Source organism: Stegastes partitus, unplaced genomic scaffold (genome assembly GCF_000690725.1).
Source record: "Stegastes partitus isolate 25-593 unplaced genomic scaffold, Stegastes_partitus-1.0.2 Scaffold559, whole genome shotgun sequence".
NCBI lineage: Eukaryota > Metazoa > Chordata > Actinopteri > Pomacentridae > Stegastes > Stegastes partitus.
This window is the reverse complement of record NW_007578290.1, coordinates 91,502-105,462: the sequence shown is the minus strand read 5'-3', so window position 1 is coordinate 105,462 and position 13,961 is coordinate 91,502. Positions and strand designations below refer to the sequence as shown.

Sequence of the window (13,961 nt, the reverse complement as noted above, 5' to 3'; positions counted from 1 at the left end):
TGAATTGAATTGTCTCTCCTTGTCCATTTCCTTTTGCCCTTGTAGAACCTACACACAGCTCCTGACTGTTTCTCGTCTTAAACAACTAAAACAGCTCCACTAACCTACAGCTTTAGAAACAAGATAGATACACCCTGAGTTGTTCAATATTGTGCATTGAAGCCTTTTAAAAAGCATTTAAAAAATATCAGCATCATTACTTTTTATCTATTTATTTATTCTTCATAATAATTTTATAAGTTTTGTTTTTTGGTCTCCAGCAATGTGCCACTCACAGAGCTATCTGACTGGTTGCATGTCACCAACCAGTCAGTGAAAGCTGTGGTTGACAGACTGGGACTGATGAGATCATTGACAGAACGGAAGACGGTGAGGTAGAAGCCTGGTAGAAAGGCTCCAGCTTCACCCGTCTGCTCTGACTGATGGACCCGTCTCTCCAGCTGAGTCATAACCTGCTGAAACCCAGTAAGATGCACAGCCATGGCCTCCAATATGAGCTCCTCTCAAAGCGGGTCGGGCTGTGCCAACGGCAGTCAGGAGGCAGCCATACATGAAGATGAAAACACAGGAATGAAGAGAAAAAGAAAAACTGCCCACAGCTGGAAAAAAATGTGAGTGCACAATAAAACCTTTGAACAAAGGTTTTCTGAGTGAGTTAGTGGCAGTTACACCTCCAAGAATATTCAGTTATTCTCCTCAGATATTCAGATCTACGACACATTCAGGTCATTAATAGACACATGTTAAGCAGAGAATCAGATTCATGCTGATTTGATAGATGAACTTTGATAAGCACCTGCAGTTCATTAGCGTTTTTAACTTCCTATAATATCACCTCTGAAACAAACTGTAGGCTGCTGAGTGAGTCCAAAAGTAAATACCACACACACACACACACACACTTAAACACACCGACACACACTTACACACACCTACACACACATACACCTAAACACACACACACACACACACACACAGGTGACAGGTTCCTGGTCTCTTGCTGTTGTGATGAATGTGAACGTTCTGCTTGCTGCTCATGTGTTCGTGTCTCACGCTGTCCAGACCGAACATGGACGCTCTGCTGCCCCTAACCCTCTNTTTGTTTGGGGTAAAGTCAATATCATATGAGCACCATTTAAGAATCTTTATCTCCTCCAATAGGCCATTTTTAGTGATAACATTTAACCAAACCTTCAGAGATAAATTGATCCAATTATTACCTATTTCCATTAAATTTTTAATTAATCTTTTATCTCCTAGCCTCGCCTGAATGGGAACTGCCCCGGACACATTCTCTTCAATTTCTTTCCACCTGGCTTGGTAGTCAGAGTTGCACCAACAATAGAGGATCCTCAGCTGGGCTGCTTTATAGTAGTCCTTAAGGCAGGGGAGTGCAAGTCCACCCCTCCTCTTTGTCAGTTGAAGAATTTTAAATTTTATCCTCGGTTTTCTTCCATGCCAAATGTATCGTGATAGCAACTTATCCCATTCATTAAATTGTTTGTCAGTTATTTCAATTGGGAGAGTCTGAAATAAATACAAAATTCTTGGCAAAATATTCATCTTTACAGACTCGATTCTTGACTCAAAGCTTAGTATTGGTATCAAATTCCATCTTTCTATGTCCTCCTTTAATTTTTGACTTAATTGGTTAAAGTTTAGAGTATATAGGTTTTTTAGTTCTTTTGGTATGTTAACCCCCAGGTATCTCATGTGGTCTTGGTCCCACTGTAGTTCGATATTCGATTTTATGGTCTGGCTTGGCTTGTATTGAAAACTTAGCACTTGGGTCTTATTAATATTTAAACTATAGCCTGAGACGGAGCCAAAGGCATCCAGAAAGGACAATAATTTCAAAATTGAGCTCTCTGGGTTTGTCAAATAAATTAAAACGTCATCCGCAAATAATGAGATTTTATGTTCCTGGTTGAACATTTTTATACCTACAATATTATTATCTTGAACGATTCCCTGTCTCAATGCTTCAATAAACATTGCAAAAAGTAGTGGACTAATTGGGCAGCCCTGTCTAGTCCCTCTTTCCAGGTCAAATGAGTTTGATGTGGCGCCGTTAATTTTTATCCTTGCCCTTGGACTGCTGTATAATGCTTGAATAGTTTTGATAACGGTCTGGTGAAAACCAAATTTCTCCAGTACTCTATATAAAAACTCCCAACTAACTCGATCAAATGCCTTTTCTGCGTCAAGACTCAGTAATACTGCCTGAATTTTATTTTTAACTATATGATCAATCACATGCAATGTTCGCCGAATATTATNTAAGTGTTCTGATCCAGAGACATCCACAGGAAGGAGTTTAACAGAAAACCATGAATAAACAGAAGAAGAGCAGATGTAGCTGCAGGAGACTGTTTCTGCTCCTCATCAGTCACCAGGAGAGCAGGTGTCACTTCCTGTCTCCTGTTTCTGCTGCACATGCTCAGTACAGCCATCAGTGTTTATGCAGGAGGTCCGAATGAGCCGTGTGCTGCCATCTCTAAACTCTAATGTAGACGGTCTCTTTCTTTGACCTTTACTCATGAAACAGTCTAGATATTAGCGGTCGGACGCGATTAAAGAATGAATCAAATTAATTAGAGGCTGTGTAGATAATTAATGGGATTAATCAATATTTAGCACAAGAAGCAAAGTTTTTCACTTCAGATACATTTTGGTTGACGCCTGAATCCCCGACTCGACAGAAACATGCAGCTGTTCATCTGTATTGATCTGCTTCTGTCCACCGCTCTGATCTGGCTGCCTCAGGTTCCGGGTCCACAGAACCTTCTTGCTTCTTGCTTCCCATTCATTGTGTCCCCAGCCCCCGTGTCGTGTTCTGGAGCGCCGTGGGGAGGCAGAGCGTCGCCGGCAAGCTCATTTGCATGAAGTAGTGCAAATTTGTGCAAATGGGGCAAAGTCAGGCAGAACCCGCCCAGTGGACCCGCAGCATCAGGCCTCAGCAGGAAAGACAAGTTTGACCCAACAAGCCGAGCGGTGCCGTCTGGTCTTCATCACTGTCAGACTGTTAAAACTATAAAACATTCACTGCATTAGAACATCACCAGTCATCCTAATTACAGAACAAACCTCGTGATTAAAGCCATCATACGCTGTTCATGTAAATCATTGACGAGGAATCAGTTCTACAGTGATGCTGATGAATGAACATCTGGGTCCGATCAGGGTTCTGCTGTTGGTCACAAATAACTCGCAATGTATGTAGGTCCATGTTTCAGCACCTGTGGCCTGGGTGCCCTGACCATTGCCGCCAGTGGGCCGGACTGGCCCGCCGGTAAGCCGGACCGGCAGCCAGTGAGGCGGATCGGCAGGCTATGAGCTGGACTGGCAGCTAGTGGGCCGGACCGGCCTGCCAGTGAGCCGGACCGGCAGCCATAACCCAGAAAAGTGGGTTTTGTCATCAGCAGAGTTCAGGACGTTCTCCTGTACCGACCCGGGAGAACACTGGACTGACTGTGTTTACAGCAGCAGTATTTCTGTCAGCTGTTGCTCAGCGCTCCTCCCTGGCCTTATTTAGACACACATCACTGCTGAATGCACACACACACACACACACACACTTGCAAACCCAACACACAAACACACACACACACTAACGGGCAGTCTGGCCAAGAATGTGCCCACTAGCTTCTCCTTCTCCCTCCAGCAGATCCACCTCCTCTCTCGACACCCCCTCCTCTCTTCTTTCACTTTGTTCCTACTCTCTCGCTCTCTCTCTCTCTCTCTCTCTATCTGCATCCCTCCCCCACCGCCGTTTGCCAGTTGATGGGAAAAATTACGGCAGGCTGAAAACCTTCCACACGTTCCTGAGCTCTGACCAGCATCCATCAGCTGTGGCTGCACCGCAACCTTAAAAGACTGCATCTGACATGTCCTGCACCGCCAGCTCCCACTGGTCCGTCTGTCTGTCCACGTACCCACATCTGGATGCATTTAATCATGTGCACAGGAATGTACACATGCTTAATATGCACGTGGATGTTCAGTTTCACATAATAGTCGTCCATGTATAAAGGCCTGGTCTGTCCTTACATCACAGGCACCCAGCAGGGCTGAACTGATGCCTCATCTTGGTCTGTAAAATAATGTCAATGTGTTTTCTGACTCGGTCATGGGTATTGTTTATTGAATGTATGTCAATAATGTTGGGGGCGTGGCTTCTGGTGAACCTGCATTTAGGTGAGTGCAGTGCACGCGCGCAGTCGCGCGCTGCGAAATGATGTCACACGCCGACTTGGTGGCTTTTTCCCAGAGTTGCGTTGCCGTGGGTGTGGATTTTACTCGTTATGAACTTTTGGATTATCTAAAGTTACTGGAACGGGAGGACGGACCGCTTCACGGAGCTGCTGGGGACCAAACCAACGCTGATGCGCGGAGCCGTGAGTCAATCAGCTGTTGATGGCGTAGGCCACCTGCTAGGAGTTGCTGTGATGTGGTTCATGTGTTTGTGACCCTGCAGATGGTGGAACATCTCTATGAACTGATTAATGAACTGTTTGCTGAACTTTGTTGTGTTTTGTGCTGTTTTGTGTGTGGGAATGCACTCGAGCGTGAGGGGGGGATAAAGTAAAGAGTTTAAAGTAGAAGGCTGTGCTGTAAGTCAAATGGATGCATGTGTTTGTCTGTCATTCAGCCCTGCTGAGAACAGATATAGTGCGTTGTGATGCTGTGGCCTTGGAACTAATCGGTGAACTGTTACACATAGAACAGTTTGCGTGCATCATGTAAACATTAAAGGGTCTCGACTCGCTTGTTGCAGCCATCTCCTCTTTATATTCTGCTGCTGCTCTCGTCCCTCCACCCCATGCACATCTGGCTGCCGGACCTCGGTGGACAGTTCGAGTCCCGCATGCTGCCAGACAGAATCAGATAGACCTACCAAACCAAACTGGAGCAAAGCCAGGTCTTTAGTGGTCTGCAGACTAGAACCAGCCATCAGCACGTCACCAACAAACAACGTTCCGTCAGTGATCAAGCAGCAGAATGCAGTACGACTGATGTTGAACGTTTCTGGAGGAGACGAGCTGTTCTGAATAAAAACCACAAAGTAATCCTGCAAGGTCAGGTCACGTATCGTGACTTTGCTCGCCAGCTGTAGGAGGCAAAGCAGTTCAAGAAACAATACTTTAACAATGGCCACTTCTAAAGTCAAAAATCCTACAGCAGAATCAAACCCTCCAGGTCAGACATAACTACATGTGCTGTATATAATAAGGCCTGCTCCAGCCATGCTGAATGCCCCAGTCCTCCATACTGCTGGCACACCTCAGGTTAGTGCTGTTCTTACCATTTATGCAGTAAGAACCACTGTTAACGGGGTGTTTCTGCCTTTTTTTTAAAAGAAAAATGAAGAGAAGTGGCACTGGCAGGCAGGAGATATGGGCAAACAGAGGCTGGTGGCATCAACTACGATACGGGCTGAAAGGTCAACTGTGACGGGACGACGAGTACTTCAGCTAATTTACTGCTTACCTTGGATTTGTCTTCCAAATACGTTTGACTAAACTGGACATGGGATCTGCTTGCTCTATGAAGTGATGTGGCTGCACTCTGTCAACAGTTAACTTGGTGTGTCCAGCATTCTAGGTATCAACAGACACGACAGCCAAGAGCTGACCTGATGGACTTAAAAGGGTTCCTGCAACACTTGCTGTCCAAAAGAAATGCATCCTATCTCATTAAAAGAGCCACAATGCCCCCAGAAATACAGAACGTATGGGAGAACCATTCATTTACATGTCTTTTGGACATTATTATACACAAGACATTTTACCTGGAGATGGCAATCTCGACTTTGGTTCTGGCAATCGCTGCTGCTCTTACTGCTCCCTCGATGGCACGATCGACTTTCTGTTTGGTCTTGGTGTTCCTCAGCGGGATGAGCTGCTTCCTGATGCCCCGGGCCAGCACATTGTTCTTGTACTTGCCTTCTTCTTTGGTGCCATCAGGAAAGATGGTGCAGCCATAGCCATGGCGCTTATTGTTCAACCACTCACCTTCATATTTCATGCCGTTAGACCTTTCAGAGACACCAAAGCCGCTGCGCTTGTCATTCTTCCACTCGCCCATGTATGACTCAGTGGTGGTGGCATCCACATTGTCCTCTAGAGGCAGGTAATCATCACCTGGGTCGCCGTCTCCAAAGCTGATGGTAGAGTTGGCATCACTTGAGCTGATGCGGCTCATGGTGGTGTCGCTGTGTGCTGAGCTGCGCTTGCTGGAAATTGATGATCTTGAGTCTGATTTGCGCAGTCGCTGAAGACTGCCGAAGAGGGAGCCACGCCGGAAAAGACCCTTCTTCTTCTCTGAACCTTCCCCGTCTGAGTGGAAGTTGAGTACAAAGCCACCACGTGTGCCAGCAGGGCTGTCGGACAGGCTATCACGCAGCACCGTGCCGTTACTCTGCTCACTGCGGAGTGACGCCAGAGACGTCCGGAGAGGTGAGCGGATGACAGAAGCCATACCGTAGGGAACGCTCTGACGTACGCCGTAGCCATGACGCATCCCACCAGTCCACTGACCCTGATATGTACCTACAGACAAGAGAAGACAAGGAATTAAGTTATAAAATACAGAAGACAAAATGAATGATATGACATCAGAATTACTCAGATTATAGTCACTACACAAATCACTAAACAGAAACATACAGTTGAAGACATCATGATTAGCCCCCCTATGAAATTTGAACTGTTTTTAGAAAAATCCTGAGTGCTGTTAAACAGATCGAGGAATTTTGAACGCTGCTTTTCCAAACATCCCAGTTTTATTTTGGATGCTTACATTATTTGACTTTGCACACAGAAACAAAATTATTTAACAAAAACCACCAAATGATTAGCCCCCGATGCTAACAGTCGGCTGCGTGTCCTTTTTGCTAGATGATGGTTTGCTGTAGCTGGTAACACGTCTCTGACATGTCTCCTGATCACAGCCCAAATCTCTCCAGCTCCTCCAGATTTGATAATAATAATTGATCAGATTTATGAAGACCTTTTCTAGACACTGTCACTCATTCATCCACACACATCCATCCGGTGGTGGTAGCTCCGGCTGTAGCCACAGTGGGGCAGACTGACGGAGGCCAGGCTGCCATTCTGCCCTCCGACCACCACCTCAACAGTCCATCCATACACATCCACACCAGTGAAGTGTGCTGCCCAAGGACACAACAACCATGACACAGGTTACAGGGCGGAACCGAACCGCCGACTTTCCGATGATTGACCGGCCCGCTCAACCAGCTGAGCCACAGCCGCCCATGGTGGTCTTCTGGCATGGACTGTGGTTTTCAGGTGACCCCACAGATATTCAATGGGATTCAAGTCAGGGCTTTGTGCAGGCCAGTCAGTAATGTTCACTTTGGTCTCCTGGTAGTTCTTTACCAGGACTGACGTATGTTTTGGGTCGTTGTCATGTTGGAAGACAAAGCGTCGACCCAGACCCAGTTCTGCAGCTGACTGCTGGAGGTTTTCTTTCAAAATCTTTCAAAATCAAGATCTAGCTGGTGCCAGTAGCTGATCAAGAGGGTAGACGATACCTCCAACCAGATGAAAGCCAAAAAGCCAGGTTTAGCTATGAAGTGTCCACTTTTGTCTGCAAAGCTCAGATGCATTTTATTGTCATCGCAACGAGTACAACGAAAAGTAAGGTGCAGGCCTTTCAGTGCAAAAAAAAGAATATATATATATATAAAAACTTTGTCAACAGCTATATACAGTATAAAACAAATATATATCTATATATGGAATTAAACAATAAGCATGAACACGGTGGATGTTGCACAGAGGTAGCGGCAGGTGCATATTTACAATATATTGCACTTATTACGATAAAGAGGCGTTTATGGTTCTGACAGCAGTTGGAAACAAGCTGTGTTTCAGTCTGTTAGTCCTGGTTCTGATGGCCCTGTACCATCTGCCCCATGGCAGCAGGTCCAACAGAAAGTGGCCCGGCTGGTAGGAGTCCTTCAGGATGGTGTCGGCTCTCCTGAGGCAGAAAGAGCCATGAAGGTCCTCCAGTGTGGGCAGAGGCCACCCAGTGACTTTCTCAGTCATGTTGGTGACCCTCTGGAGTTTTTCCTGTTTGCTGCTGTGCAGCTGGCAAACCAGCTGTATCTGATGTAAAGTCTAACACACAGAAAGAAGGCAAGAACATCACTAGAAAAATAGCAAAATCTTAAAATGTTGACACACAAATATGATCTATAATTATAATAATACCGATTCACAGCTTTATGGAACCTCATGAGCACAGGCCCATGCATAAGCAGCAACTGAAAGCAGCAACTGAAGCTTTTGTTGTTCAACAAATCACAGACAATAGAGTTAAGTTTTTAGACTTCCTGTAAGACATTGAAAGGTTGGGTCCGGTACCAGGTTCTCCACCCTGGAGACTCTAGAGCTTCTAATTACTCGTTTTATCCTAATCTGTACGACAGTAAACCTGTGCTCTAAATCAGCAAATCTATAGAAAGGCAGCCCTCTCACCCTGCTGGCTCTCCCCTCTGTGGCCTCAGAGTCTCCGCTGTATGACCATTTATCAGAACCTGTCCAGGTTCTGTTGCTGTTCTGACTGTTGAGATGATATGAACAACACTTTCTAGAACTGCCAGAGCAACATGAGTGCTGGTAGCGGTGGTGTGGAGCACTGGAGGGTTCCTGCTGGTCTGAATCCACTTTGTGTGTGTGTTCTCTCCTGCTGTATATTTCTAGTCCTCTCCGCTGGCTGTCAGTTTGTCTGCTTGAAGGTGCAGCATGGACAGTTTCTATACCAGCGGTTTGGTGGGGGCCCACATGACGCCTGCATATCAGCACTGATGCATTTGTGAAGAAGAAAAAGCTGCTGCTGTGGAGAAATGCCCACAACTGGTCCACAGACATGTTCATAACACTAGCTAACCCTAACAAACTCTAACTAACCCTAACCCTAACCCTAACTCTAACCCTGACCTTAACTAACCCTAAACTTAACTAACCCAACCTAAATCTAACGACCCATAACTAACCCTAACCAACCCTAACCCTAACTAATCCCAACCAACCCTAACTAATCCTAACTAACCCTAACTAACCCTAACCCTAACTATCCCTAACCAACCCTAACCCGAACTAACCCTAATTAACCCTAACCCTAACTAACCCTACAGCTCTTCGTGTTGGTATCACTTTATATTCAAGATGGGGAACTGCTCGTTTCATTTAGAACTTTCTAATCCTTTGTTAGAGGTAATTATTAACCAAGTCTCAATATTTCTTATTTCATTTTTATTTAAGACATGCCACAGTGTCATCCATCCATCCATCCATCCATCATCTCTACACCTTAGTCCTCACTAGAGTGGTGGGGGCGGAGCCTATCCCAGCTGACTCAGGGTGAAGGCAGGTTCACCTGGACAGGTAACCAGTCTATCACAGGGCTACACTTAGAGACAGACAACCAAGCACACTCACATTCACACCTACGGACAATTTACAATCACCAATTAACCTCAACATGTTTCTGGACTGTGGGAGGAAGCCGGAGAACCCGGAGAGAACCCACGCTGCACAGGGAGAACATGGAGACTCCACGCTGAAAGATCCTGGGTGTCCTCACCGGGACGCCAACCGGCGACCTTCTGGCTGTGAGGCGCTAACAGAGCTAACCACTGAGACACCTGCAGCCCACAACAAACTTTATGACTTCAGTAAATACTTGAACTTCAGGGCTCCAGAACTCTGCTGGTAACACGGCTGACAAGATTCAGGTTCACAGTTCAATCCAGCAAACAGGACACCATGTAAAGCAACACAGAAAAGAAAAGCTCGTGGGTGGAATCCAACACATGAGAGCAACACTCAGGTTCAACATGTTGGTGAGGTCATTTTACTTGAACATCTGCTGTAAAATTATATATGAAAAACCAAACATCTGTATTCTGTAAAAACCGACATTTTTCAGCCCTGCCTTGAAACTACATTGCTGACTAACAGTGCCGCTGACTGATGGTTGAATGAAGGTATTCTGACGGCCTGGAGATTCACCAGTTGTGGCTCTAAAACCTCCCAGTGCTCGTCATTGGGTCCCTGAACAGCTAGCTTGGTGGCCCGGTTAGGAGAGCTCAGGCTCCCTCCATTACGGCTTCAACTGGAGAATGTGAGAATGTGCTATTTTAAAAGATGGAAGTAACTTGAGACTCTGGGAAGTCTGTGGGATGGCTTAAACATAACGCCACACCGCTATCTTGCTATGTGGAGTAAGCCCTCTCCACAGATCCATACGGGACGAACTGGGCTCACCTCTGGAAAACAGCCCATCTGGGAGTTCACTTTGCACTGATTGAAAGTCTTTATGAATTCTGGATTATCTTCATGTACTTGGCAGGCCCAAACAGCTAACCGAGGTCCAGATCCACTGAAAACATTTGAATCGGATCAGTACCAGGGATCCACCGGTACGTTTGTTCCCTAGACAATATCCGGTATTTATATTTAATCATTCAGTGACCTTCAGTAACATGAACGTGACATGAAACAGGCACAGCAGATCAGTTCCCATGTTCTCCTCCCTCCTGACCACTGGACTGGGCTCTGATGCACAGGACGGGTCACTGATTCTGTTCAGCCAGATGAGGAAAGCGTTCGTGGCTGAGTGCTGAACAGGCTCATGGTTACACAATGCAGTATCTGCCTTGGACTAAAGAACATCCTCCCACCAGCATTAAACTATCTGTTAAATACAGAACATGTCAAACCCGACGATTCAGAACCCTCCACAGAATCATCAGAACGTGCTCTTGTTGCCATCTTCAGACTACCTCCATCAGCAGGTGTTGGAGGCATGAAGCCTCACTGCCATGAAAGGCCCTGTCTGAACACACATAATGTTGAATCCAGTCCAGTCCACTTGGATCAGTTCCCTCTCCCCCAACCTTTCCTTGAGTATCACCTGCTGACTGAGAAACCCTCTTCTTCGTGACAGGACAGCTCCCATGAACACAACCCGGCTTGGAAAATCAGAGGGTCCCTGAAGCTGCTGTAGCTTACTGCACAGTCCTGAACGTGTCAGCTGACAAAAGCAGAAACTAACCCAACTGGATAATATTGCACAAGTTCTTTTTTTAATTTAAAAAAAAAAAAAAAAAAAGGCCTTGAAGCGGTGATCAGTGCCATCCTGTTGCCAAAAGTTTATTTCACTGACTAAAATCAGTTTGACAAAGTCTGATGGACTCATTTTAGCGGGTCACAGTGACGAGCAGGGCTAAAGATAGAGCCGGCGTGGCCCTGGGGCCTCGCTTTCATTTGGTTTCACATGGTTTCATATAACCAGGAGCTGGTAAAAGCAGCGCGACAAACACTTCACTGAAGGAGAAATGCACCAGTTTAATGAATGGGGATGAGAGCACAGGTTTACGAGGGACTGCTGAATAAGAAGTCAACATCAGGACATGGTGGTGTGACATGATGCTCCAGCTCAGACTGGTGCTCTCACAGCTCCTATGACAACCCAACACACATGAAAACCTGAGCTCACAGGTAGAGGACAAGTTCCAACGCTGCCGGGCACTACACAGACCATGATGCACCGGGGCTCGTCTGTAGGTCCAACTGATCCGTCATCAGGGCCTTTGTACCAGCATGTTCTCCCTCCGAGCAGCACTCTGCTGGCTGGAGTCTTTATGGGTCATACGTGTCTCTGCTCATGTCTGAGGACATCAGGACACTGTTCAGAGGGACGGAGCTGTCGGACCCACTTTGTCTGGAGCATTTTTATTTACTTCATGTTTATTTGTGCTTCTGTAACTTTACACTTTGTGCTGTAATAACAAAATCAATACAACAAACACAAAAAATGGAAGTCGAGGAGCCCTGCTGCTTTATTTATCAGCTTTCTGTTGACTCACAGCGTCTCCACCAGAACCAGTCGGTCCAGCTGGTACCACCAGTACCAGCAGAAAGACACCAGCTTCCCATTTATAAAGTATAAATCAGTCATAGCAACAACACCAGGAGTGTGATGGACCAACAATGTCCCTGAGGTACCCGACCAAACGGATCAATAAAGTTCTATCTAGTCTACGGACCAGGAGCAGCTCTGTGTTGGGCTCGGTCACACTGAACCAGAACTCTGCCTCCTCACAGACCACCAGCAGAGACACAGGTCCAGTGGAGACTAAGAATAGTGGGTCAGTGTTTGTGGGCTGCCCAGACCTCCTTCCCGTCCCCCCTGTGGGTCAGGGTTCAGGCACCAATAAAACAAACTGAACCAAACTGAGACAGAAGTTCTTCTGAAACCCTGGTCCTGCAGCGTCGGGCTCAGCAGGGCTCTACATGAGCACCAGGCAGCAGAACTTCATGACAGACTTGTGTGAGTGTGAACCAGGACTTGGCCGGTCCCCCCTCCCCTCCTCACCTCCATCTCCGTACGTCTCCACGCCGTATCCGTCCTGCAGTCCGTTACTCCAGGTCCCCTCGTACCTGGCCGGCGTGTTCAGGCTCTGCCGGACTCCGTACCGGCCCTTGAGCCCGTGGGTCCACTCTCCCCGGTAAATCCACCTCCCCTTGGTTTCTACGCCGAGTCCGTGGCGCTTCCCCTGCGCCCAGTAGCCCTGGTACACGTTGCCGCTTGGCCAGGTGTAGACGCCCACCACCTCGAACCCGTTGGACCACGAGCCGGAGTACTCGCCCTGGCCCTTGGGTCCGGTGCACACCCCGTGGCCATGGGCTTTGCCGTCCTCCCAGCCTCCGCAGAAGGTGCCACCATCGTCAAAGTCGAACCGGCCGCCCGTCATTCAGGAACGCAGAGTAACGGATTACTCTTTGGCTGTGGAGTACGAACTGTTCTCAGAACCGACGTGATGCTGACAGGAAGCCTGTGGAGGGCACCGGTGGACGGAACGGCCAGCTCATTGGCTGTCTGGGTCAAAGCGGGCCGTGGGAGGTGAGAGGCGGCCGGCCCGGCTCCAGAGTCGCTCCTCTGCCCGGTCCTGGTGGACTCTCCCACTCTATTTCACGAGTGAGCACTGCTAAGCTGTCGGTGGTGAAGCGATACAGCGCTTCCTGTTTGGCCCTTCAAAATAAAAGCGTGATGGAGGCGCCGCTTTCAGGATCTGTCAGAGGGATACGAGTCCCGGCCATCACATCAGGACATGAAATCATCACCTGGGAATGAAACATGCAGGCACTCTGAGCTAATTAAGCACACAGCCAGGTACTGATCTGCAGTGGGCCCACACAGCCGGAGATGTTCAGGCCTCAGGATCCAGTCAGCATTCAGTTCTGCTGTCAGCTCACAACACTTCCGTGACCTGCTGGGAAACCTCAGGACTGAGCAGCTGCCTACAGAACCAGAGCCAGCAGGTGGTTTGCTGATATCACCGCGCTTGATTGGTCGGCCGACTCACCGGACCTGTCCCACCACATTGTTGTCATATGTTGAGATACTAGACTTTGGATATTGAGATGAGCTGGCAGCCGTAATCATGAGAACGTGAACAAAAGCCTGAAACATTGGCTCCATGTGTAGTCGGTATAGGATGTACAACCGCTTATCTTTTAAAATAAATGACAAAGAAGTAGTGCACTGATCAGAGCAGGTGTCCTGCTGCAGGTGGCGCTGTGATCAGGGAAGTGGTGTACGTGGTGTAGGTGATGTCAAAGGAACATCTACAGGAAAAGCAAGATCCAAGGATTCCCCGCAGAACCTGGCACTGATGAGATGATCAACGATCCACCACCTCACCTGTCAGTGGTTCTAATGCGGCGGCTGCTCGGTGTGTTCTGATGCAGAAGCTCCACTCAGCTCAGTCCTGCAGGTCTGTCATGCAAGATCTGCTCCACCAGTCAGCAGGACTTCTGGATCATGTACACTTGTGCTATTTAGGCCTCTGGATTAAAACACCAGCTCACAATAACAGCGGGTATTTTAGAATCATATCAATCAGAGCTGTGTTAAGCAGCGAC

General features: G+C 47.4%; 1 protein-coding gene across 2 annotated transcripts in view; it reads right to left on the bottom strand.

Annotated features, from left to right (window-relative positions):
* LOC103362158 (junctophilin-1-like) overlaps window positions 1–12,987 on the bottom strand; it is a 39,368-nt gene extending 26,381 nt beyond the window's left edge. For both annotated transcript variants that reach the window (XM_008288443.1, XM_008288442.1), the window contains exons 1-2: window positions 12,412–12,987; window positions 5,792–6,551 (exon numbers count right to left, since the gene is read on the bottom strand). In XM_008288443.1, coding sequence (XP_008286665.1) covers window positions 5,792–6,551; window positions 12,412–12,790 — 1,139 coding nt within the window. In that variant the 5' untranslated portion in view covers window positions 12,791–12,987. The remainder of the gene's footprint in view (window positions 1–5,791; window positions 6,552–12,411) is intronic.
* Window positions 12,988–13,961: the final 974 nt, after the last annotated feature.